The sequence below is a fragment of the Mobula hypostoma genome, unplaced genomic scaffold (assembly GCF_963921235.1).
Source record: "Mobula hypostoma unplaced genomic scaffold, sMobHyp1.1 scaffold_183, whole genome shotgun sequence".
Classification (NCBI taxonomy): Eukaryota; Metazoa; Chordata; class Chondrichthyes; order Myliobatiformes; family Myliobatidae; genus Mobula; species Mobula hypostoma.
The window spans coordinates 10,303-36,786 of NW_026948184.1; the positions used below are offsets into that span (position 1 = coordinate 10,303).

Sequence of the window (26,484 nt, forward strand, 5' to 3'; positions counted from 1 at the left end):
GTCACTGACTGTATCCCCACTGACGTTAATCCCTCTCCCTCACACCGTCCCTCAGTGACCCCTCTCCCCCAGCGTCCTGTGTCACTGACTGTATCCCCACTGACGTTAATCCCTCTCCCTCACACCGTCCCTCAGTGACCCCTCTCCCCCAGCGTCCTGTGTCACTGACTGTATCCCCACTGACGTTAATCCCTCTCCCTCACACCGTCCCTCAGTGACCCCTCTCCCCCAGCGTCCTGTGTCACTGACTGTATCCCCACTGACGTTAATCCCTCTCCCTCACACCGTCCCTCAGTGACCCCTCTCCCCCAGCGTCCTGTGTCACTGACTGTATCCCCACTGACGTTAATCCCTCTCCCTCACACCGTCCCTCAGTGACCCCTCTCCCCCAGCGTCCTGTGTCACTGACTGTATCCCCACTGACGTTAATCCCTCTCCCTCACACCGTCCCTCAGTGACCCCTCTCCCCCAGCGTCCTGTGTCACTGACTGTATCCCCACTGACGTTAATCCCTCTCCCTCACACCGTCCCTCAGTGACCCCTCTCCCCCAGCGTCCTGTGTCACTGACTGTGTCCCCACTGACGTTAATCCCTCTCCCTCACACCGTCCCTCAGTGACCCCTCTCCCCCAGCGTCCTGTGTCACTGACTGTATCCCCACTGACGTTAATCCCTCTCCCTCACACCGTCCCTCAGTGACCCCTCTCCCCCAGCGTCCTGTGTCACTGACTGTATCCCCACTGACGTTAATCCCTCTCCCTCACACCGTCCCTCAGTGACCCCTCTCCCCCAGCGTCCTGTGTCACTGACTGTATCCCCACTGACGTTAATCCCTCTCCCTCACACCGTCCCTCAGTGACCCCTCTCCCCCAGCGTCCTGTGTCACTGACTGTATCCCCACTGACGTTAATCCCTCTCCCTCACACCGTCCCTCAGTGACCCCTCTCCCCCAGCGTCCTGTGTCACTGACTGTATCCCCACTGACGTTAATCCCTCTCCCTCACACCATCCCTCAGTGACCCCTCTCCCCCAGCGTCCTGTGTCACTGACTGTATCCCCACTGGCGTTAATCCCTCTCCCTCACACCGTCCCTCAGTGACCCCTGTCCCCCAGCGTCCAGTGTCACTGACTGTAACGCTCTCCCTCCCGCTCGGCCGTGGTAACTCCGTTTCGTGTTTGTCAGGGATGGCAGCGTTGCGAAATACTCGTCGCGGGACGTGGTACGTGCAGGCACTGACTCAGGTCCTCGCGGCCCACGCTCACGACACTCACCTTGCGGACATGTTGGTGAAGGTGAGTCTCTGCTCCCTCTCTGCACGTTCCCCCCCCCCGTCTGTTCCCTTTGTTTTCCCTCCCAGCTCTTCGTCTGATCTCGTTCTCTCTCTGCCCTCCTCCTCCTCCCTTCCTCTCCAACCGTCCTCCTCTCCTCTTCGCTCCCATCTAACCTCTCTGCCCCTCTGCTTGTCTCCCCCCTCTGCTCTCTGTCATCTCCCGTTGTCTCTTCCCGCTCTCTCTCGCTTTCCCCCCTTTCTGGGCACCCTGCTCCTCCCCTCTCTTTCCCCTCACTACTCCTCGCTCGCCTCCCTTCCTCTCTCCCCCTCCTCCTTCCCCTTTTCTCCAAAATCCTCTCCTCTCTTCCCTCACTCACCCCCTTCCTCCCCCCTCCTCCCCCTCTATATCCCCCTGCACCTCGTCCTCCAGTCAGCCCCCTTCTTTCCCCCTCCTACCACCTTCCCTCCCTCTCTCTCCCCGTCCCCTCCCTCTCTCTCCTCCCTCCTCTTCCCCTCTCCTCCCCTCCGCCTCCTGCCCCCTCTCAATCCCTCTCTCTGCCCCCTGCCCTCCCCTCCCCTCCCTCCCTGCCCCCTCCCCTTCCCCTCTCCTCCTGCCCCCTCCCCATCCCTCTCTCTCCCCCTCCCTTCCCCTCCCTCTCCTGCCCCCTCCCCTTCCCCTCTTCCTCCTGCCCCCTCCCCTTGCCCTCCTCCCCTCCCACTCCTGCCCCCTCCCCATCCCTCTCTCTCCCCCCTTCCCCTCTCCTCCCCTCCGCCTCCTGCCCCCTCTCAATCCTTCTCTGTGCCCCCTGCCCTCCCCTTCCTCCCTGCCCCCTCCCCATCCCTCTCTCTCCCCCTCCCTTCCCCTCCCTCTCCTGCCCCCTCCCCTTCCCCTCTCCTCCTGCCCCCTCCCCTTGCCCTCCTCCCCTCCCGCTCCTGCCCCCTCCCCATCCCTCTCTCTCACCCCTCCCCCTCCTGCCTCCTTTCTGCCCCTCCCCCTCTCTCCCTCTTCTCCCCCTTTCTCCAAACCTCTCCTCTCCTCCCCTCTTCCCCCCTCACTCTCTCTCCCCCCCTCCCCTTCCCTGCCTGTGTCTCCCCCCTCCGCGCCCCCCTGTGATCTCTGTGTTCCCAGTGCCCCGGCCACCTGTCCTTGTCCGTCGCTGTCAGGCCGGGTGTTGGGTGTGAGCCTGTGCGTGTGTGTGTGGGTCTGACAGCCGGGGGGTGGCCTGTAACCCAACACCCCGGGGCCGGCTCTCGGCTCTCAGCTCCGATCGCCTTACACTGCAAAGAAGGTCACAGCTCCTGCCCTGACCGGGGAGGGAGCGGGTGGCGGAGACGGGGAGGGAGGGGTGTAGGGGAGGGAGGGGTGACGGAGACGGTGAGGGAGGGGTGTAGGGGAGGGAGGGGTGACGGAGACGGGGAGGGGTGTAGGGGAGGGAGGGGGTGAGGGAGATGGGGAGGGGTGACTAGGACGGGTGTAGGGGAGGGAGGGGTGACGGAGACGGGGAGGGGTGTAGGGGTGGAGGGGGTGAGGGAGACGGGGAGCGGTGCAGAGGAGGGAGGGGGTGATGGAGACGGGTAGGGATGTAGGGGAGGGAGGGGGTGACGGAGACGGGGAGGGTGTAGGGGAGGGAGGGGGTGACAGAGACGGGGAGGGGTGTAGGGGAGGGAGGGGGAGGGATGACTAGGACGGGTGTAGGGGAGGGAGGGGGTGACGGAGACGGAGAGGGGTGTAGGGGAGGGAGGGGGTGACGGAGACGGGGAGGGGTGTAGGGGAGGGAGGGGGTGACAGAGACGGGGAGGGGTGTAGGGGAGGGAGGGGGAGGGGTGACTAGGACGGGTGTAGGGGAGGAAGGGGGTGACGGAGACGGGGAGGTGTTTAGGGGAGGAAGGGGGTGATGGAGACGGGGAGAGAGAGGGTGACGGAGACGGGGAGGGGTGTAAGGGAGGGAGGGGGTGAGGGAGACGGGGAGGGAGGGGGTGACGGAGACGGGGAGGGTTGTAGGGGAGGGAGGGGGTGACGGAGAAGGGGAGAGGTGTAGTGGAGGGAGGGGGTGACGGAGACGGGGAGGGGGTGACAGAGATGGGGAGGGGTGTAGGGGAGAGAGGGGGTGACGGAGACGGGGAGGGGTGTACGGGAGGGAGGGTGTGACAGAGACGGGGGGGTGTAGGGGAGGAAGGCGGTGATGGAGACAGGGAGGAGGTGACGGAGACGGGGAGGGGTGTACGGGAGGGAGGGGGTGATGGAGACGGGGAGGGAGGGGATGACGGAGACGGGGAGGGGTGTAGGGGAGGGAGGGGGTGACGGAGACGTGGAGGGTGTAGGGGAGGGAGGTGGTGAGGGAGACGGGGAGGGGTGTAGGGGAGGGAGGGGGTGACGGAGATGGGAGGGGTGTAGGGGAGGGGGGGTGACGGAGACGGGGAGGGGTGTAGGGGAGGGAGGGGGTGACGGAGATGGGGAGGGGTGTAGGGGAGGGAGGGGGTGACGTGGACGGGGAGGGGTGTAGGGGAGGGAGGGGGTGACGGAGACGGGGAGGGGTGTACGGGAGGGAGGGTGTGACGGAGACGGGGGGGTGTAGGGGAGGAAGGGGGTCATGGAGACAGGGAGGTGGTGATGGAGACGGGGAGGGGTGTACGGGAGGGAGGGGGTGACGGAGACGGGGAGGGAGGAGGTGACGGAGACGGGGAGGGGTGTACGGGAGGGAGGGGGTGACGGAGACGGGGAGGGGTTGACGGAGACGGGGAAGGAGGGGGTGACAGAGATGGGGAGGGGTGTACGGGAGGGAGGGTGTGACGGAGACGGGGGGGTGTAGGGGAGGAAGGGGGTGATGGAGACAGGGAGGTGGTGATGGAGACGGGGAGGGGTGTACGGGAGGGAGGGGGTGACGGAGACGTGGAGGGAGGGGGTGACGGAGACGGGGAGGGAGGAGGTGACGGAGATGGGGAGGGGTGTACGGGAGGGAGGGGGTGACGGAGACGGGGAGGGGTTGACGGAGACGGGGAAGGAGGGGGTGACAGAGATGGGGAGGGGTGTACGGGAGGGAGGGGGTGATGGAGACGGGGAAGGAGGGGGTGACGGAGACGGGGAAGAGTGCAGGGGGACAGGGTGTCACAGAGGCACGCCAGGATGTGGGGATGCCAGTGGTCACGGAGGTGGGGAAGGGTGTGTCGGAGGGAGGGAGGGACTCGAGGAGTAGACTGGACAAATCTGTGGCAGTCAGATATTGAATCTGGGGCAGGTGGGGGGCCACGGGAGGGAAGGGGCTGGGGGGCACTGGAGGAGATTTAGCATCGCCAGCAGAAAGCTCTCTAACATCGTGGATTGACACTGAAAAGTCGGGCACCAGACCTGTTTTCCCGACACCAACGGTCGAATAACTATCATCCTCCTGTGCGTAGTGAGAGGCGTTGATCGTGTGGATAGTCAGAGGCTTTTTCCCAGGGCTGAAATGGTTAGCACGAGAGGACGCAGGTTTAAGGTACAGGGGAGTAGGTACAGAGGAGATGTCAGGGGTAAGTTTTTTACTCAGAGAGTGGTGAGTGCGTGGAATGGGCTGCCGGCGACGGTGGTGGAGGGGGATACGATAGGGTCTTTTCAGAGACTCCTGGGTAGGTACATGGAGCTCAGAAAGATAGAGGGCTACAGGTAACCCTGGGGAATTTCTAAAGTCGGGACATGTTCGTGGGCCGAAGGGCCTGTATTGTGCTGTAGGGTTTCTGTGTTTCTGTAATCCGCCTCCCTTCGTATCCGAACCCCTCAGGACCCCTCTCCCCTCAGCAGGTTTGTCCCGCCTACCCCTGTGGCTGACGGAGGGTCTTATCCCTCCCCTCTGTACACGTTCCTCCAGCGTTTCTGTGTGTGTCCTCTCTGGGTTCACAGCCTCCGTAGAAGCTCTCGTGCGTCCTCTCGTCCAGTCCCCGCCTTCGGTGCTCTCTCCAAAGCCCCTCGACACCCATCCCGTAACAGGACATCTTCAGGGAGCGGTGTCTCAGAAAGGCAGCGTCCATTACTACGGACCTCCAGCACCCAGGGCATGCCCTCTCCTCACTGTCACCATCAGGGAGCAGGTACAGAAGCCTGAAGGCACACACTCAGCGATTCAGGAACAGCTTCTTCTCGAAGCTTGGGACACTACCATATAACCATATAACAATCACAGCACGGAAACAGGCCGTCTCGGCCCTTCTAGTCCGTGCCGAACGCTTACTCTCACCCAGTCCCACCGACCTGCACTCAGCCCATAACCCTCCATTCCTTTCCTGTCCATATATCTATCCAATTTAACTTTAAACGACAACATCGAACCTGCCCCAACCACTTCTCGTTCCACACAGCCACCACTCTCTGAGTAAAGAAGTTCCCCCTCGTGTTACCCCCAAACTTTTGCCCTTTAACTCTCAACTCATGTCCTCTTGTTTGAATCTCCCCCACTCTCAATGGAAAAAGCCTATCCACGTCAACTCTATCTATCCCCCTCGTAATTTTAAACACCTCTATCAAGTCCCCCCTCAACCTTCTACGCTCCAAAGAATAAAGACCCAACTTGTTCAACCTTTCTCTGTAACTTAGGAGATGAAACCCAGGTAACATTCTAGTAAATCTCCTCTGTACTCTCTCAATTTTATTGACATCTTTCCTATAAATCGGAGACCAGAACTGTACACAATACTCCAAATTTGGCCTCACTTGTACAATGCCTTGTACAATTTCAACATTACATCCCAACTCCTATACTCAATGCTCTGATTTATAAAGGCCAGCATACCAAAAGCTTTCTTCACCACCCTATCCACATGAGATTCCACCTTCAGGGAACTATGCACCATTATTCCTAGATCCCTCTGTTCTACAGCATTCTTCAATGCCCTACCATTTACCATGTATGTCCTATTTTGATTAGTCCTACCAAAATGTAGCACCTCACATTTATCAGCACTAAACTGCATCTGCCATCTTTCAGCCCACTCTTCTAACTGGCCTAAATCTCTCTGCAAGTTTTGAAAACCTACTTCATTATCCACAACGTCACCTATCTTAGTATCATCTGCATACTTACTCATCCAATTTACCACCCCATCAGCCAGATCATTAATATATATGACAAACAACATTGGACCCAGTACAGATCCCTGAGGCACAGCGCTAGACACCGGCCTCCAAACTGATACACATTGTTCATTTATTGTTATTATTTTGTTCTATTACTGTTCTTTTTCTGTCTCGGCGAGAATATGCGTTGCATTGAACTGCCGCTGCTGAGTTTACACATCTAACGTCACGCACCGGTGGCGACGAACCGCGTTCTGATCTCCCAGAAGTTTCGTGCTCCCGCTCTGAACCCCTCCCTCTCCCTCTCTTCCTCCACCCCCCACCCCAGGTGAACTCGCTGATCAAGGAACGGGAGGGTTTCTGCCCTGGCACGGCCTACCACCGCTGCAAGGAGATGTCGGAGTATTCCAGCACCCTCTGCAAGGACCTCTACCTCTTCCCCGGCATCTACCAGCCGTAGGAGGGGAGGGACGCGACGGCGAGGAGTCGGCGGGGGAGGTGGGAGGCTGAGCACACGCCGGCCCCCCCGCGGTTCGGGGAGGAGAGGGGCGTCGCTCCCCCCACACGACCGCAGGGCCGCACAGAGCCTCCGGCCTCCGCCCGGTCATCGGAACAGTGATCTGGCCAGATCCACCGCCCCCCCCCCACCTTCCCTCCCTCTCTCCCACCTCCGCTCTCCTTCCCCTCCGTTCTGTCGCTCCCCCTCTCCTTCCCCTGCCCCCTCCCGCCCCCTTGTCATTTCCTCCTCCCCCTACCCCGCCCGTCTTCCTGTCCCTCCTCCGTCCCTCCCGTTGCATTCTGCCTTCACTCCCTCCCTATTTCCCGCTCCCTTCCTTCCCGTTTCCTCTCCCCCACCCTTCTCCTTCCCCTCCCCCTCTTCCTTCCCCTGCTCCCTCCCTCTCCCTGCCCCATCTCGCTCTGTCTCCCCACCCTGCCCAATCTCTCCCTCCCCCTCTTCCCACCCCATCTCTCCCTCCCCACCCCCAGTCAAGCAGTGGTGTTATTTTTCTTGGCCAAATACCCGCCTCCCCTCCCTTGTCCCCAGGGACCGTCCCTCCCTGAGAACTCTGACCTGAGGTGGGGCCGGGCCCTGGAGTCGCTGGGACTGTAGGCACTGCGGGAGCCGAGGGTGTCTCGTTCATTCCTCTTCGTTTGTTTTAAAACTCAGCACTTTTGTAACTCTACAGTTTTGTATCCCGCGGGCAACAATATCTTTATTTAGTTTTCTACCGCGTCCGGGCTGGCGTTTTGTGTGTCGTCACTTTTGTATAAACTCTGCAGTTCTAGTTCAGTCCCTCTTGATTCACGGATCTTCTCTGGTTCTCTCTGAAACCTGGTGATCTGAATCTCTCCCAGTGCCGGCGGGGGGAGGAGAGACGAGGGCCCCGAAAAGTGTGCGGGGGCGGGGGAAATCGGGCAGGGTCTGTCAAGAAGAGGAGGCCATAAGAGCAGAATTAGGCCCATCGAGTCTGCTCGACCATTCAATCGTGGCTGATCCTTTTCTCTATCTCCTCCTCAGTCCCAGTTCCCGGTCTCCAATCAAGACCCTATCAATCTCTGCCTTAAATACACCACAGCTGCCCGTGGCAACAAATATCGCAAATTCGCCACCGCTTGGCTAAAGAAATTTCTCCGCATCTCTGTTTTGAAAGGGCGCCCCTCTATCCTGAGGCTGTGCCCTCTTGTCCTAGACTCCCCCACCACGGGAAACATCCTTTCCACATCTACTCTGTCTGGGCCTTTCAACAGTCGAAAGGTTTCAATGAGAAACCCCCTCATCCTTCTGAATTCCAGCGAGTGCAGACCCAGAGCCATCAAACGTTCCTCGTATGATAACCCTTTCATTCCTGGAATCATCCTTGTGAACCTCCTCTGGACCCTCTCCAATTCCAGCACATCTTTTCCAAGATGAGGGGCCCAAAACTGTTTACAATACCCAAGGTGAGGTCTCACCAGTGCCTTATAAAGCCTCAGCATCACGTCCCTGCTCTTGTACTCTAGACCTCTTGAAATTTATGCTAACATGGCATTTGCCTTCCTCACCACCGACTCGAGCTGCAAGTTAACCTTCAGGGTGTTCTGCACAAGGGCTCCCAAGTCCCTCTGCATCTCAGATTCCTGGATTTTCTCCCCGTTTAGAAGGGTGAAAGAGATGTGACTGTGGAAGAGGAATAAAGCAGCAGGGACGGAGAGAGGAAGGGAGATAGAGGGGAGAAAGAGGAAGGATATTAGATTAGATTATGACGACACGCAGTCGTCTTATTGTCATTTAGTAATGCATGCATTAAGAAATGATACGACGTTCCTCCGGAATGATAACACATCACAAACCAAGACTGAAAAACGGACAAAAACCACATAATTATAACAAATAGTTACAACAGTGCGAAGCAATACTGTAATTTGATGAAGAACAGACCATGGGCACAGTAAAAGTCTCTTGAAAGTCCCATCATCTCACGCAGACGAGAGAGGAAGAAAACTCTCCCTGCCATGAGTTTCCAGCGCCGCAAACTCGCCGATGAAGCTCCCGACCACAGCCGACTCCTGAGTCCGTCCGAAAACTTCGAGCCTCCGACACCGAGCAGCATCTCTGCCGAGCGCTTCGACCCTGGCCCCGGCAACAGGCAAAGCCGAGGGTTTGGGGCCTGCACCTCCGGAGATTCTCAATCGCACAGTAGCAGCGGCAGCGAAGTGGGCATTTCAGAAGTTTCTCCAGGAGTTCCTCCGTGCTCTCACGTCCGTCTCCATCAAATCAGGATTGTGGACGGCCCCTAGTTAACAAGTACGATGTCATTTCGGAGGGTCATCTTCTCCTCCTCTTGACGTGGAGATGGAGATAAAGGGGGAGAGGACAGCTGATAGGGGGGGTAGAGAGCAGGGGGTTTGGGGTATGTATACAGGCTCCTTGGCTGATCCAGCCCATTCCAAGCACGGTGCCTTCCCGCCCCAGGCAGTTCCAAATTCCTGTATCCCTCCAAGCCGGTCCCCTCCATGTCCCCGTCCACCTGGTTCTTAAGTGTTGTCAACACCCTACCTCTGCCAGTTCGCTCCACATACAGACCACCCTCTGGGAGATCTTCCCCTTTTCACCCAAACCCAGTACCTCTTAGTTTTGGGGTCCCGTTCCCTGGGGAAAAGACTCGTGTGTGCCTCTCATGACCTTAAACACCTGTAAGGTCGCCCTTCACTCTCCTACGCTCCAAGGAATAAAGCCCCAACCTGCCCGACCTCTCTCCATAACTCAGTCCCGGCGACATCCTCGTAAATCTCCCTCTGCACTCTTTCCAGCTCAGCAGCATCTTTCCCACAGCGGGGGCGACCAAAACCGAACACCGTACTCCCAGCGCGGCCTCACCGACGTCTCGTACGACTGGGACGTGACCCCCCGACTCCCGTACTCAGTGTCCTGACTGATGAAGGCCAGCGTGTCAAACGCCTTCTTCACCGTCCTGTCTACCTGTGGCTCTACTTTCAGTGAACCGTGTCCCCTGTACCCCTGGGTCCCTCTGTTCCACAACGCTCCCCGGGGTCGCTGTCTACCCGTGACTCCACTTTCGGGGAACCGTGACCCCGTACCCCTGGGTCCCTCTGTTCCACAACGCTCCCCGGGGTCCCCGTCTACCCGTGACTCCACTTTCAGGGAACCGTGTCCCCGTACCCCTGGGTCCCTCTGTTCCACGACGCTCCCCGGGGTCCCCGTCTACCCGTGACTCCACTTTTGGGGAACCGTGACCCCGTACCCCTGGGTCCCTCTGTTCCACAACGCTCCCCGGGGTCCCCGTCTACCTGTGACTCCACTTTCAGGGAACCGTGTCCCCGTACCCCTGGGTCCCTCTGTTCCACGACACTCTCCAGGGTCCCCGTCTACCTGTGACTCCACTTTCAGGGAACTGTGTACCCGTACCCCTGGGTCCTCTGTTCTACAACACTCCCCGGGGTCCCTGTCTACCTGTGACTCCACTTTCAGGGAACTGGGTCCCTCTGTTCTATAACACTCCCTGGGGTCCCCGTCTACCCGTGACCCCACTTTCAGGGAACCGTGTCCCCGTACCCCTGGGTCCCTCTGTTCTACAACACTCCCCGGGGTCCCCATCTACCTGTGACCCCACTTTCAGGGAACTGTGTCCCCGTACCCCTGGGTCCCTCTGTTCTACAAGACTCCTCAGGATCCTACCCTGATGTGAAAGTCCCACCCTGCTGTGTGTTCCCAGAACGCGACACCTCGTACTTACCAGAATTAAACTGCATTTGCCACTGCTTGGCCCATATCCCCAGCTGATTGAGATTCCCCTGTAAATCCGGATTACTGCCTTCAGGGTAAACAGCCACCAGATTTAGTGTCGTCTGCAAGTTTACCAGCAGTGCCTTGTACGTCCTCGTAGAAACCGCTGATGTAGTTCACAAAGAGCGATGATCCCAGCACTGAATCCCAGAGACCACCACTAGAGACAGGCTTCCAGTCGGAGGAACAAACTCCCACCCTCATCCTCTGCTCCCTACCACCGAGGGGGTTGTGTATTGAGTCAGACAGATCTCCCTGGGTCCCACACCAACTTCCAGAGCCGTCTACCATCTGGGGCCTTGTTCGAGTCAATGTAGATTACATCTACCACCCTGGCCTGATCAGTGTTCCACTATCAAATCAGTCAGACAGATCTCCCTGGGTCCCACACCAACTTCCAGAGTGGTCTACCATCTGGGACCTTGTTAAAGTCTGTGTAGGTTACATCTACCACCCCGGCCTGATCAGTCCTTCGGTTTCAAATCAATCAGACAGATCTCCCTGGGCCACACACCATCTTCTACAGCGGTCTACCATCTGGGACTTTGTCTGTGTAGATTACATCTACCACCCTGGCTTGATCAGTGTTCCACTATCAAATCAGTCAGACAGATCTCCCTGGGTCCCACACCAACTTCCAGAGTGGTCTACCATCTGGGAGCTGTAGATTACATCTACCACCCCGGCTTGATCAGACCTCCGGTTTCAAATCAGTCAGACAGATCTCCCTGGGTCCCACACCAACTTCCAGAGCGGTCTACCATCTGGGAGCTTGTTAAAGTCCGTGTAGATTACATCTACCACCCCGGCTTGACCAGACCTCCGGTTTCAAATCAATCAGACAGATCTCCCTGGGTCACACACGATCTCCCCCTGTCCCTCACTATCTTCCAGCATGGTCTACCATCTGGGACCTTTTCAATGGCCTTGTTAAAGTCTGTGTAGATTACATTTACCACCCCAGATTGATCAGTCCTTCAGTTTCAAATCAGTCAGACAGATCTCCCTGTCTCCCTCACTATCTTGCTTGGCCTACCATCTCGGACCTTGTCAATGGCCTTGATAAAGTCTGCGTAGATTACCACCCCAGACTGATCCATCCTCCGGTTTCAAATCAGACAGATCTCCCTGTGTCCCTCACTATCTCCCAGCATGGTCCACCATCTGGGACCTTGTCAATGGCCTTGTTAAAGTCTGTGTAGATTCCATCTTCCACCCCAGACTGATCAGTCCTTCGGTTTCAAATCAGTCAGACAGATCTCCCTGCATCCGTCACTATCTCCCAGCATGGTCCACCATCTGGGACCTTGTCAATGGCCTTGTTAAAGTCTGTGTAGATTACATTTACCACCCCGGCCTGATCAGTCCTTCGGTTTCAAATCAGTCAGACAGATCTCCCTGTGTCCCTCACTATCTCCCAGCATGGTCCACCATCTGGGACCTTGTCAATGGCCTTGTTAAAGTCTGTGTAGATTACATTTACCACCCCGGCCTGATCAGTCCTTCGGTTTCAAATCAGTCAGACAGATCTCCCTGCATCTGTCACTATCTCCCAGCATGGTCTACCATCTGGGACCTTGTCAATGGCCTTGTTAAAGTCTGTGTAGATTCCATCTACCACCCCAGACTGATCAGACCTCCTTTTTCAAATCAGTCAGACAGATCTCCCTGCATCTGTCACTATCTCCCAGCATGGTCTACCATCTGGGACCTTGTCAATGGCCTTGTTAAAGTCTGTGTAGATTACATTTACCACCCCGGCCTGATCAGTCCTTCGGTTTCAAATCAGTCAGCCAGCTCCCCCTGCATCCCTTGCCGTTAAACTCCACGTACCATCCTCTTAAGCCCATAGCGCCTTCTGAGCAAAGATCCTCCCTCTCCCAGCGATGAGAGATCTTCGGGGCGTCTGTTGGCGTTTCTGTGGCCCTGTGGGTATTTTTTTTACAGGATGGGAGCTGCTAGTCCCGTGCTCAATCCCCTCCTCCACCCCCACCCCCTTCTCGGCCGGGATTGGGACTGTCAATGGTGGAGGTGCATTTCGGCCCACCACGCGGCAAACCTCACCAACCACCTCACCGTCCGATGGGAGAGGATCTCTGCTGGGTGACAGGGTGGTCCCTGACTTGTGAGGTGAGGGAGCGGTGGGGTTCGAAACTCCAAAGTGAATTTGCTATCACTTTAAAGGCAAACAGCGCCTCTCTCACCTCTGAAAGTTGAGGAAGTTTGGATTGGCCCCTAAATCCTTTCTACAGGGGCGCGACTGAGAGCATCCTGAGTGGCTGCATCACTGCCCGGTACGGGAACTGTACCTCCCTCCATCGCGGGACTCTGCAGAGAGTGGTGTGGACAGCCCAGCGCATCTGTAGTTGTGAACCTCCCACGATTCAGGACATTGTGTGTAAAAAGGGCCCGAAGGATCACTGGGGACCCGAGTCACCCCAACCACAAACTGTTACAGCTGTTCCCATCCGGGAAACGGTACCGCAGTGTAAAAGCCAGGACCAACAGGCTCTGGGACAGCTTCTTCCACCAGGCCATCAGACTGATTAACTCATGCTGACACAATTGTATTTCTATGTTATATTGATTGTTCTGTCGTACATACTATTTACTACAAATTACTATAAATTACACGTTCAGACGGAGACGTAACGTAAAGATTTTTACTCCTCACATATGCGAAGGATGTAAGTAAAATAAAGGCAACCGTGAGTCTTGCGAGACCATGGATCTGCGTCTGGAAAGTCTTCACTCTCCAGGGCGCAGGCCTGGGCAAGGTTGTATGGAAGACGGGCAGTTGCCCATGCTGCAAGGCTCCCCTCTCCACGACACCGATGTTGTCCTAGGGAAGGGCACTAGGGCTTGGCACCGGTGTCGTCGCAGAGCACTGTGTGGTTAGGTGCCTTGCTCAAGGACACAACACGCTGCCTCGGCCGGGGCTCGAACTCACGACCTTCAGATCGCTAGACGAACGCCTTAACCACTTGGCCACGCGCCCACGAAGGATGTAGGTGATAAAGTCAATTCAATTCAGTTATCTAAATATGTTCATGTTCCCCTGAGATGTGTTTTCTTGCAGGAATTCACAGAGGGAAACATGGCGTTGGTGTAATCAGAACCAGGTTGACTATCACTGGCTGATTTGTTCTTAAACAACAGTTGTACCTTCCAATACATGAAACTAAAAGCTAAATTGTAAAATGCCTTATTTCAGTAAGGCACTGGATAAGGTTCCCCATGTGAGGCTCCTTCTGAAAATAAGGAGGCATGGGACCCAAGGAGACCTTGCTTTGTGGATCCAGAGTTGGCTTGCCCACAGAAGGCAAAGAGTGGTTGTAGACGGGTTGTATTCTGCACGGAGGTCGGTGCCCAGTGGCTCCCATTTAATGGCTCTGGGTCCGTACTCGCTGGAGTTTAAAAGAATTTGTGGGGAGGGGAATTTCACTGACACCCATTGAATATTGAAAGGTTATGGAGAGGATGTTTCCTGTAGTGGGGGAGTCTCGGACCAGAGGACACAGATAGAGTGGATGTGGAGAGGATGTTTCCTATAGTGAGGGAGTCTAGGACCAGAGGACACAGATAGAGTGGATGTGGAGAGGATGTTTCTTGTAGTGGGGGAGTCTAGGACCAGAGGATACAGATAGAGTGGATGTGGCGAGGATGTTTCCTGTAGTGGGGGAGTCTAGGACCAGAGGACACAGATAGAGTGGATGTGGAGAGGATGTTTCCTGTAGTGGGGGAGTCTCGGACCAGAGGACACAGATAGAGTGGATGTGGAGAGGATGTTTCCTATAGTGGGGTAGTCAAGAACCACAGGACACAGATAGAGTGGATGTGGAGCGGATGTTTCCTGTAGCGGGGGAGTCTAGGACCAGAGGACACAGATAGAGTGGACGTGGAGAGGATGTTTCCTATAGTGGGGGAGTCTAGGACCAGAGGACACAGACAGAGTGGATGTGGAGAGGATGTTTCCTGTAGTGGGGGAGTCTAGGACCAGAGGACACAGATAGAGTGGATGTGGAGAGGATGTTTCCTGTAGTGGGGGAGTCTAGGACCAGAGGACACAGATAGAGTGGATGTGGAGAGGATGTTTCCTATAGTGGGGGAGTCTAAGACCAGAGGACACAGATAGAGTGGATGTGGAGAGGATGTTTCCCACAGTGGGGGAGTCTAGGACCAGAGGACACAGATAGAGTGGATGTGGAGAGGATGTTTCCTGTAGTGGGGGAGTCTAGGACCAGAGGACACAGATAGAGTGGATGTGGAGAGGATGTTTCCTGTAGTGGGGGAGTCTAGGACCAGAGGACACAGATAGAGTGGACGTGGAGAGGATGTTTCCTATAGTGGGGGAGTCTAGGACCAGAGGACACAGACAGAGTGGATGTGGAGAGGATGTTTCCTGTAGTGGGGGAGTCTAGGACCAGAGGACACAGATAGAGTGGATGTGGAGAGGATGTTTCCTGTAGTGGGGGAGTCTAGGACCAGAGGACACAGATAGAGTGGATGTGGAGAGGATGTTTCCTATAGTGGGGGAGTCTAAGACCAGAGGACACAGATAGAGTGGATGTGGAGAGGATGTTTCCCACAGTGGGGGAGTCTCGGTGCAGAAGGCACAGCATCAGAATAGAGGGATGCCCCTTCACATCGGAGATGAGGAGGGATTTCTTTCGCCAGAGGGTGGTGAATCTGTGGAATTAGTTGCCACAGACGGCTGTGGAAGCCAAACTGCTGCACTGTGTTTAAAGCGGAGGTAGATAGGTTCTTGATTGGTTAAGGAGTCAAAGGTTACCGGGAGAACAAAGGGATCTGGGAACACAGGTCCATAATTCATTGAAAGTGGTGTCACAGGCAGATTCGGGTCGTAAAGAAATCTTTTGGCACGTTGGCCTTCGTAAATCAGAGTATTGAGTACAGGAGATGGGATGTGATGTTGAAGTTCTATAAGACATTGGTGAGGCCCAATTAGGGGCGTTGTGTGCAGTTTTGGCCACTTACCTACAGGAAAAGATGGAAGCAAGGTTGAAAGAGTGGAGAGAGAATTTACAAGGATGTTGTGAGGAAAGATTGGGTCGGTTCGGACTTTATTTTTGGAGCGTAGAAGGTTGGGAGGAGATTTGATGGAGGGGAGTACAAATTTATGAGGGGTATCGATCGAGTAAATGGCAAGCTGGCAATCTCCTGAGCGGTCGCAGTTTTGCTGCTACTGAGGTAGAAATTCGGGCCCAGGAGGCAAACAGTGGAGAGGAAATGGAGGACCGTATTCATCAACGTGGAGCGCCAAGGATGTTGGGAATGGCGAGGGAGGGGTGGGTGCAGGCATGCCCGGCCCCGAGACACCAGGAAAGGTCATCTGATTCCGGACAATCGGTTTATTGAACATTACGGAGTGTGTCTCTCTGGTGATTCCTGCTCCCTCTCCCTTCCCCCTTTTGCCAACCACGATTTCCCCCCTCTCCCTGCCCCCCGTCCCGCTCTCGATCCACAACAGAGACCCAGCTCAGAATCAGGTTTATCATCACTCACATACGTCCTGAAATTTGTCTCTTCGTCACAGCAGTGCAGTGAAATGCATAAAATCACCACAGTTCTGTGCAAAAAGTCTCGGGCATTCATTTACAGGACGTGGGTGTGGCCAGCATTTTTTCCCGGTCCCTAGTTGTCCCCGGGGCACGATTTGAGAGCATCCTGACGTGCTGCATCACCGCCTGGTACGGGGACTGTACCTCCCTCGATCGCAGGACCCTGCAGGGAGTGGTGCGGGCAGCCCAGCGCGTCTGTGGATGTGAACTTCCCCACCATTCGGCGCACTTACAGAGACAGGTACGGGGAGAGGGCCGGGGGTCCGGGGCTGAGGAGGAGGTAGGAGGAAAGGATCGTCTACGATTGTCCGGCGGAACAGACTCGATGGCCTAATTTTGCTCCCATGCCATACGTCTGGCTAAAGGCTGACTTATACTTGTGCGTCAAATGTACGCCGTACCCTACGCTGAACCCTACAGGCAGATTTATACTTGTGCGTACGGGCTACGCCGTAGGCCTGGTTTATACTTCCGCGTGGCCCTTCGCCCCAACGAGCGTGCGTAGTTGTGTCTGCGTCGCTCTGCAATTCACCGCCAAAACGCGAGTTGGCGGTGGGGCCTCTGCGCCAACTTTCTTCGTGAGAGACACGGACGAGGAAATGCATTTCAAATATTTTCGGATGTCGGCAGGCAGATTTGACAATTTGGTTCATGGTCTCCAACTGAAGGTGGAATCTCATGTGGATAGGGTGGTGAAGAAAGCTTTTGGTAGGCCGGCCTTTATGAATCAGAGCATTGAGTATAGGAGTTGGGATGTAACGTTGAAATTGTACAAGGCATTGGTGAGGCCAAATTTGGAGTATTGTGTACAAATCTGGTCACCGAATTGTGGGAAAGATGTCAATAAAATTGAGAGAGTACAGAGGAGGTTTACTAAAATGTTGCCTGGGTTTCATCTCCTAAGTTACAGAGAAAGGTTGAACAAGTTGGGTCTTTATTCTTTGGAGCGTAGAAGGTTGAGGGGGGACTTGATAAAGGTGTTTAAAATTTTGAAGGGGTTGGATGGAGTTGACGTGGATAGGCTTTTTCCATTGAGAGTGGGGGAGATTCAAACAAGAGGACATGAGTTAAGAGTTAAAGGACAAAAGTTTAGGGGTAACACGAAGGGGAACTTCTTTTGAAAATTGAATTGGATTGAAAATTGGCTGGCTGACAGAAAACAAAGAGTAGCGATTAACGGGTCCCTTTCGGATTGGCAGGCGGTGACCAGTGGTGATCAGTGCTGGGACCGCAGCTGTTTACAATATATATTAATGATTTAGATGAGGGAATTAAAAGTAACATTAGCAAATTTGCCGATGACACAAAGCTGGGAGGCAGTGTGAAATGTGAGGAGGATGTTATGAGAATGCAGGGTGACTTGGACAGGCTGGGTGAGTGGGCAGATGCATGGCAGATGCAGTTTAATGTGGATAAATGTGAGGTTATCCACTTTGGTGGTAAGAACGGGAAGGCAGATTATTATCTAAATGGAGTCAAGTTAGGAAAAGGGGAAGCACAACGAGATCTAGATGTTCTTGTACATCAGTCACTGAAAGCAAGCATGCAGGTACAGCAGGCAGTGAAGAAAGCTAATGACATGCTGGCCTTCATAACAAGGGGAATTGAGTATAAGAGCAAAGAGGTCCTTCTGCAGCTGTACAGGGCCCTGGTGAGACCACACCTGGAGTACTGTGTGCAGTTTTGGTCTCCAAATTTGAGGAAGGACATTCTTGCTATTGAGGGAATGCAGCGTAGGTTCACAAGGTTAATTCCCGGAGTGGTGGGACTGTCATATGTCGAAAGATTGGAGCGACTGGGCTTGTATACACTGGAATTTAGAAGGCTGAGAGGGGATCAGATTGAAACATGTAAGATTATTAAGGGATTGGACATGCTGGAGGCAGGAAGCATGTTCCCGCTGATGGGTGAGTCTAGACCCAGAGGCCACAGTTTAAGAATAAGGGGTCGGCCATTTAGAACGGAGTTGAGGAAAAACTTTCTCACCCAGAGAGTGGTGGATATGTGGAATGCTCTGCCCCAGAAGGCAGTGGAGGCCAAGACTCTGGATGCTTTCAAGAAAGAGATGGATAGAGCTCTTAAAGATAGCGGAATCAGAGGTTATGGGGATAAGGCAGGAACTGGATACAGATTGTGGATGATCAGCCAGGATCACAGTGAATGGCGGTGCTGGCTCGAAGGGCCGAATGGCCTACTCCTGCACCTGTTGTCTGTTGTCTATAGAACGGGACAGAAGAAGAGGAGGAAGGAGAGAACGGGGAAGAGAAAGAGAGGAGGAGGGGGAGAGAGGGAAGGAGAGAGAGGAGGAGGAGGAGGGAGATTGAGGAGTGGGTGGAGAGAGGGAGGAGGGAAGGGGAGAAGGGAGGAGGAGGAAGATTGTTAAGAATGTTATGGTGAGGTTGTATAAGGCATTGGTGAGGCCGAATCTGGAGTATTGTGTTCAGTTTTGGTCACCAAATTACAGGAAGGATATTAATAAGGTTGAAAGAGTGCAGAGAAGGTTTACAAGGATGTTGCCGGGACTTGAGAAACTCAGTTACAGAGTTACTCAGCTACGGCATAGGGCTATGTAAAAGTATAAATCAGGCCTACACACAGATATAAATCAGCCTTGAGACTCCCGCACAGTACCATAGCTGTTCCTGAGCCCGGTGGAGTTGGGCTTTAGGCCATAAAACAAAGGAGCAGAAGTCGGCCATTTGCCCCATCCAGTCTGCTCTGCCATTTTGTCATGAGCTGATCCATTCCCCCGCCTTCTCACCACAATCTTTGATGCCCTGGCTACTCAGATACCTATCAATCTCAGCCTTAAAAACACCCAATGACTTGGCCTCCACTGCCGCCCGTGGCAACAAATTCCATAGATTCACCACCCTCTGACTAAAAAAAATTCTTCGCATCTCTGTTCTGAATGGGTGCCCTTCAATCCTTAAGTCATGCCCCCTCGGACTAGACTCCCCCATCATGGGAAACAACTTTGCCACATCCACTCTGTCCATGCCTTTCATCATTCAAAATGTTTCCTCATTCTTCTAAACTCCAAGGAATACAGTCCAAGAGCGGACAAACGTTCCTCATATGTTAACCCTCTCATTCCCGGAATCATTCCAGTGAATCTTCTCTGTACCCTCTCCAACGTCAGCACATCCTTTCTTAAATAAGGAGACCAAAACTGCCCACGGTACTCCAAGTGAGGTCTCACCAGCGCCTTATAGAGCCTCAACATCACATCCCTGCTCCTGTACTCTATTCCTCTAGAAATGAATGCCAACATTGCATTCGCCTTCTTCACTACTGACTCAACCTGGAGGTTAACCTTAAGGGAATCCTGTACGAGGACTCCCAAGTCCCGTTGCATCTCAGAACTTTGAATTCTCTCCCCCATTTAAATAATAGTTTGCCCGTTTATTTCTTCTGCCAAAGCGCACGACCATACACTTTCCCAGGTCCGATGGGAGCTGAGGGAAGAGGGCGCGGCCCGGATTGTGGGTGGGTGGGTGGATCTTTGACGGGACACTTCCACCGGGAGGGGACATCTGCTGGAGCCCGCTGACAAGCAGAACTTCCCCCCCAAGCAGGCCAGGCAGCATCTCTAGGGAGACGTACAGTCGACGTTTCGGGCCGGGACCCTTCGTCGGGACTAGCTGAAAGAAGGGACAGTAAGAGATTTGAAAGTGGGACGGGGAGGGGGAGATCTGAAATGATGGGAGAAAACGGGAGGGGGAGGGATGGAGCCAAGAGTTGGACAGGTGATTGGCAAAGGGGATGTGAGAGGATCATGAGACAGGAGGCCGAGGGAGAAAGAAAGGGGGAGGGGAGCCCAGAGGATGGGCAAGGGGTATAGTGAGAGGGACAGAGGGAGAAAAAAGCGAGAGACACGGAAAAAAAGGGAGATAATAAATAAGGGAGGGGTACGAAGGGGTGGAGGGGCATTAACGGAAGTTAGAGAAGTCAATGTTCATGCCATCAGGTTGGAGGCTACCCAGATGGAATATAAGTAGTAGTAGGTTTTTTTTTTAAATTATCACCAAAATTTTTCAATCTTTAATGTTTTTTTTTCTTGAGACATTGTAAGTGTTGCTTATTTCGATGTTACTCGGGTTATTTTTGAATAATAATAATAACAACTAAAAACAGAATACATTTATTCTACCCTGACTTATGGAAGTGAACACTGGACCATTTCCCCAGCAATGGAAACGAGACTAGATGTGAGCGGCTGAATTATGGTTCTACAGGAGAATGTTAAAAATATCACGGGCCACACACACACATCAAATGAAGGAGTTCCCGGAAGAGCCCAAGCAGTCCGATCACTCATACCAACAATAAGAGAGGGACAACTCAGATTGCTGGGACACATCGTGCGGAAAGATGAACTAGAGAAACTCATGCTCCCTGGAAAGATCGAGGGGAGCAAACCCAGAGGAAGATCTCGGCTTATGTACATCAGAAGCCTAGCCAGGTGGCTACACGTCGAGGAAATGGAACTCATCCAAAAAACGAAGGATACATCAATATGGAAAACCATGGTCACCAAAGTCCAAACAACAGGAATTCTGCAGATGCTGGAAATTCAAGCAACACACATGGTGAACGCAGCAGGCCAGGCAGCAAGGATAGGAAGAGGTGCAGTCGACGTTTCAGGCCGAGACCCTTCGTCAGGACTAACTGAAGGAAGAGTGAGTAAGGGATTTGAAAGCTGGGGGGGGGGGAGATGCAAAATGATAGGAGAAGACAGGAGGGGGAGGGATGGAGCCAAGAGCTGGACAGGTGATAGGCAAAAGGGATACGAGAGGATCATGGGACAGGAGGTCCGGGAAGAAAGACAAGGTGGGGGGGTACCCAGAGGATGGGCAAGAGGTATATTCAGAGGGACAGAGGGAGAAAAAGGAGAGTGAGAGAAAGAATGTGTGTATATAAATAAGTAACAGATGGGGTACGAGGGGGAAGTAGGGCCTAGCGGAAGTTGGAGAAGTCGATGTTCATGCCATCAGGTTGGAGGCTACCCATACGGAATATAAGGTGTTGTTCCTCCAACCTGAGTGTGGCTTCATCTTTAGAGTAGAGGAGGCCGTGGATAGACATATCAGAATGGGAATGGGACGTGGAATTAAAATGTGTGGCCACTGGGAGATCCTGCTTTCTCTGGCGGACAGAGCGTAGGTGTTCAGCAAAGCCGTCTCCCAGTCTGCGTCGGGTCCATATCGGATATGGTACCTAGACAGACAGACAGGTAACAATAATAAAAAGATTTGAAAAGAAAGAAAATAAAAAGGTGTTGTTCCTCCAACCTGAGTGTGGCTTCATCTTGACAGTAGAGGAGGCCGTGGATAGACATGTCAGAATGGGAATGGGACGCGGAATTAAAATGTGTGGCATTAAAATTCCTTTCTTTCTGAAATCTGTACCAGCGCCTGGCACTGTCACTGTGTCCAAGTTTGCGGATGACACGAAGCTGGGTGGCAGTGTTAGCAGTGAGGAGGATGCTAAGAGGATGCAGGGTGACTTGGATAGGTTGGGTGAGTGGGCAAGTTCATGGCAGATGCAATTTAATGTGGATAAATGTGAAGTTATCCACTTTGGTGGGAAGAACAGGAAAACAGATTATTATCTGAATGGTGGCCGATTAGGAAAAGGGGAGGTGCAACGAGACCTGGGTGTCATTATACACCAGTCTTTGAAAGTGGGCATGCAGGTACAGCAGGCGGTGAAAAAGGCGAATGGTATGCTGGCATTTATAGCGAGAGGATTCGAGTACAGGAGCAGGGAGGTACTACTGCAGTTGTACAAGGCCTTGGTGAGACCACACCTGGAGTATTGTGTGCAGTTTTGATCCCCTAATCTGAGGAAAGACATCCTTGCCATAGAGGGAGTACAAAGAAGGTTCACCAGATTGATTCCTGGGATGGCAGGACTTTCATATGAAGAAAGACTGGATCGACTAGGCTTATACTCGCTGGAATGTAGAAGATTGAGGGGGGATCTGATTGAAACGAATAAAATCCTAAAGGGATTGGACAGGCTAGATGCAGGAAGATTGTTCTCGATGTTGCGGAAGTCCAGAACGAGGGGTCACAGTTTGAGGATAAAGGGGAAGCCTTTTAGGACCGAGATTAGGAAGAACTTCTTCACACAGAGAGTGGTGAATCTGTGGAATTCTCTGCCACAGGAAACAGTCGAGGCCAATTCATTGGCTATATTTAAGAGGGAGTTAGATATGGCCCTTGTGGCTACGGGGATCAGGGGGTACGGAGGGAAGGCAGGTACAGGGTTCTGAGTTGGATGATCAGCCATGATCATACTGAATGGCGGTGCAGGTTCGAAGGGCTGAATGGCCTACTCCTGCACCTATTTTCTGTGTTTCTATGTCTGTTCGTGTATCTCTGTGTTTGTTTAACGTTTATCTGTGTGTGTGTGTGTGTGTATGTGTAAATTCGTTCTGGTGTTTGATGTTGTCTACGTGGGTTTCAGGGAGGCACTTGACAAAGTCCATCACGGGAGGCAGATCCAGAAGATTGAGATGCATGAGGTCTGCGGGGAATTGTCTGCTTGGATTTAGAACTGGCTTGCGCAGAGAGGACGGGGGGTCGTGGTTGAAGAGACTTATTTGAGCTGAAGGTCTCTAATTAGTGGTGTTCCTCGAGGGATCTGTGCTGGGACGTCTGCTGTTCATGATGTATATAAATTGACCTGGATGGGAAGGTAGATGGGTGGGTGAGTGAATTTGCCGATGACACCACGATTGGGGGAGTTGTGGATAGTGTAGACGACTGGCAAAGATTACAGTGTGATATAGATCAGAAGCGGATATGGGCTGAGGGATGGCAGATGCAGTTTAACCCTGATAAATGTGAGGTGCTGCCCCTCGGTAGGGCAAATGCACGGAGGCAGCACTCTGTTAAGGGCAAGATCCTGAACAGGGTTTCTGAGCAGAGAGATCTCGGGGTCCAAGTTCACAGCTCCTTGAAAGAGGCTACTCAGGTCGATGGGGTGGTTAAGAAGGAATGCTTGCTTTTGTTAGTCAAGGCATTGAGTTTAAAAGTCAGGAGGTGAAGCTGGAACTTTATAAAACTCTGGTGAGGCCCCATCTGGAATATTGCACCGTGTTCTGGTCTCCCCACTACAGGGAGGACGTCGGGGCTTTGGAGAGGGGGCAGGAGAGGCTCACCGGGACGCTGCCTGGTTTTGGAGGGCGTGCGCTCTCACGAGGGGCTGGGTAAACCTGGGTAGATTTCTCTGGAGCGACGGTGGCCGAGGGGAGATCTGAGAGAGGTTTATAAGACTGTGAGAGGCAGAGAGAGAGAGTGGACAGACAGTATCTGTTTCCCGGGGTTGAAATGTCTGACACCAGAGGGCAGACATTGAAAGTGAGGGGTAAGTTTTTTACCCAGAGAGTGGTGGGTGGTGATAAATACATTCGAGGCTTTTGAGAGACGTTTGGAGAGGCACAGGGACGTGAGGAAGATGGAGGGATACGGACAGGGTGCGGAGAGGAGGGATCAGTGTTTGGGTGTTTTAGATTTGCTTTTCAGCTGGGCCAGCACAGCATTGTGGGCCGAATGGCCTTTTCCTGTCCTGTATTGTACTACATTGTGTGTGTGTGCGTGTTTATATGATTGCATACGCGTATCCTCGACTCGGGACGGCTCCTCCTCCCTTCTTCCCCCCTCCCCCTCCCCCTCCGCCTCTCCCTCCCTCTCCTCCTGGGTCGCACCTCTCTCTCTTGCCAAGGGAAAAGGTATACACCCTCCCTGGTGTCCCTGTTCATGATCTATCTCTGGCTCGTGGCCCTTACTCAGGGATCAGATTCACAAGCAAGCTGTCTCTTCTCTCTCTCTCTCTCTTGCTAACTCTTTCACTTTCCCTAACTCGCTCCCTCCCTCCCTCCCACCCTCCCTCCCGCTATCTCTCCCTCCACCCCTCTCCCTCTTCCTCTCTCTCTGTCTCTCTCCCCCTCTTGTCCTGTCTCTCCCCTCTCTCTGTCTCTCTCCCCCCCTCTCGCTGGGACAACGTCTCATATCCTGGCGCAGTTCCCTGTCCCTCCCCCGTCTCCAGCACTGCCACCAGACATGGAGTCCGATCTCCCGGACAGGAGGACGCTCCGCTACAACCCCACCGTGGTGAGCGTGGGGAGGGGGCCGCTGCGGGAGGGCGCACGCGTGTGTGTGGGCACCCCGGAGACCGCGCGCGGAGCTCTCCGACACGCCCTTCCCCCTGCTGGCCCGCCACGACACGTCTCCCTCCTTCCGCGCTTGTAATCCTGGCCCCCCGTTGCCTGGCGACTCCCCCTCTCCCCTCCGATCTCCAGCCCGGCGATCCTGGTGCTGGATCCTTCCAGCTCGTGGTCAGACCCGCAGCGAGTTTCCAACCCCCCCCCCCCGCCAGCCCTCCTCTCACCCGTCTCCCCTCCCTTCCCTGCGCGTCCACCGGAACGCCCCGATCGTCCACCACCACCACCCCCCGGACCCACATTTTAGGCACCGCACCGCTCCCGGTGCGAACCAGAACCTCTGCTTTGAAACTGCACACCGCCCCCCCCCACACCTTAAACACACGCCCTCTGGCATGTGACCTTCTCCCCCTGGTCATCTTCTACACCCCGACCGGCCTCCCGCGCTCCGCAGAAAAGAGCCCAGGTGCGTCCGGCCTCCTGTGCGCTCCAATCCAGGCAGGGTCCCCGGGGAAACCCCTCTCTCCACACCCCTCCCGCACAGAGCAGGGCGACGGGAACTGAACTCGGCACTCCAGGCCAAGGCTGCAGCAGGGTTTTATTTAGCCGCGGTACCTGGGAGTCAGCTTACGGAAAAGGGACGGTTATTCAGGGAAAGCCTGTCGCCGGGCAGAGATAGGGCGGTCGGCCCAGCACTTGTCAGAAACTAGAAACGGATTCGAACAGAGGGGACCCAGGGGTACGGGGACACGGTTCCCCGAAAGTGGGGTCACGGGTAGACGGGGACCCCGGGGAGCGTCGTGGAACAGAGGGACCCAGGGGTACGGGGACACAGTTCCCCGAAAGTGGAGTCACGGGTAGACGGGGACCCCGGGGAGGGTTGTGGAACAGAGGGACCCGGGGGTACGGGGACACGGTTCCCCGAAAGTGGAGTCACGGGTAGACGGGGAGCATTGTAGAACAGAGGGACCCAGGGGTACAGGGACACGGTTCCCCGACAGTGGGGTCACGGGTAGACGGGGACCCCGGGGAGCGTCGTGGAACAGAGGGACCCAGGGGTACGGGGACACGGTTCCCTGAAAGTGGGGTCACGGGTAGACGGGGACCCCGGGGAGCGTTGTAGAATAGAGGGACCCGGGGGTACGGGGACACGGTTCCCCGAAAGTGGGGTCACGGGTAGACGGGGACCCCGGGGAGGGCTGTGGAACAGAGGGGCACAGGGGTACGGGGACACGGTTCCCCGAAAGTGGGGTCACGGGTAGACGGGGACCCCGGGGAACGTCGTGGAACAGAGGGACCCGGGGGTACGGGGACACGGTTCCCCGAAAGTGGGGTCACGGGTAGACGGGGACCCCGGGGAGTGTTGTAGAACAGAGGGACCCAGGGGTACGGGGACACGGTTCCCCGAAAGTGGAGTCACAGGTAGACGGGACGGTGAAGAAGGCGTTTGACACGCTGGCCTTCATCAGTCAGGACACTGAGTACGGGAGTCGGGGGGTCACGTCCCAGTCGTACGAGACGTCGGTGAGGCCGCGCTGGGAGTACGGTGTTCGGTTTTGGTCGCCCCCGCTGTAGGAAAGACGCTGCCTGTGTTTGACCCAGGGGGGATATGGAGACAGGAACTGTGCACGGTGCTCCCAGTGTGTGTGGGTCTGACCCAGGGGGGATACGGAGACGGGAACTGTGCACGGTGCTCCCGGTGTGTGTGGGTCTGACCCGGGGGGGATACGGAGACGGGAACTGTGCACGGTGCTCCCGGTGTGTGTGGGTCTGACCCGGGGGGGATACGGAGACGGGAACTGTGCACGGTGCTCCCGGTGTGTGTGGGTCTGACCCGGGGGGGATACGGAGACGGGAACTGTGCACGGTGTTCCCGGTGTGTGTGGGTCTGACCCAGGGGGGATACGGAGACGGGAACTGTGCACGGTGCTCCCGGTGTGTGTGGGTCTGACCCAGGGGGGATACGGAGACGGGAACTGTGCACGGTGCTCCCGGTGTGTGTGGGTCTGACCCGGGGGGGATACGGAGACGGGAACTGTGCACGGTGTTCCCGGTGTGTGTGGGTCTGACCCAGGGGGATACGGAGACAGAAACTGTGCACGGTGCTCCCGGTGTGTGTGGGTCTGA

The 26,484-nt window shown here is 55.0% G+C and overlaps 2 protein-coding genes across 2 annotated transcripts in view; both read left to right on the forward strand.

Moving 5' to 3' along the window:
• The first annotated feature begins 1,175 nt into the window (after positions 1-1,175).
• Positions 1,176-9,036, forward strand: LOC134341508 (caspase-2-like). The gene is made up of 2 exons (XM_063039379.1): positions 1,176-1,292; positions 6,646-9,036. Exons 1-2 carry the CDS (start codon positions 1,185-1,187, stop codon positions 6,775-6,777), a joined length of 240 nt encoding a protein of 79 aa, XP_062895449.1. The 5' UTR covers positions 1,176-1,184; the 3' UTR covers positions 6,778-9,036.
• Positions 9,037-24,108: 15,072 nt separating this feature from the next.
• The window catches only part of LOC134341509 (chloride channel protein-like), a 98,642-nt gene continuing 96,266 nt past the window's right edge, over positions 24,109-26,484 (forward strand). Inside the window, exon 1 of the mRNA XM_063039380.1 lies at positions 24,109-24,307. Coding sequence (XP_062895450.1) covers positions 24,257-24,307 — 51 coding nt within the window. The 5' untranslated portion in view covers positions 24,109-24,256. The remainder of the gene's footprint in view (positions 24,308-26,484) is intronic.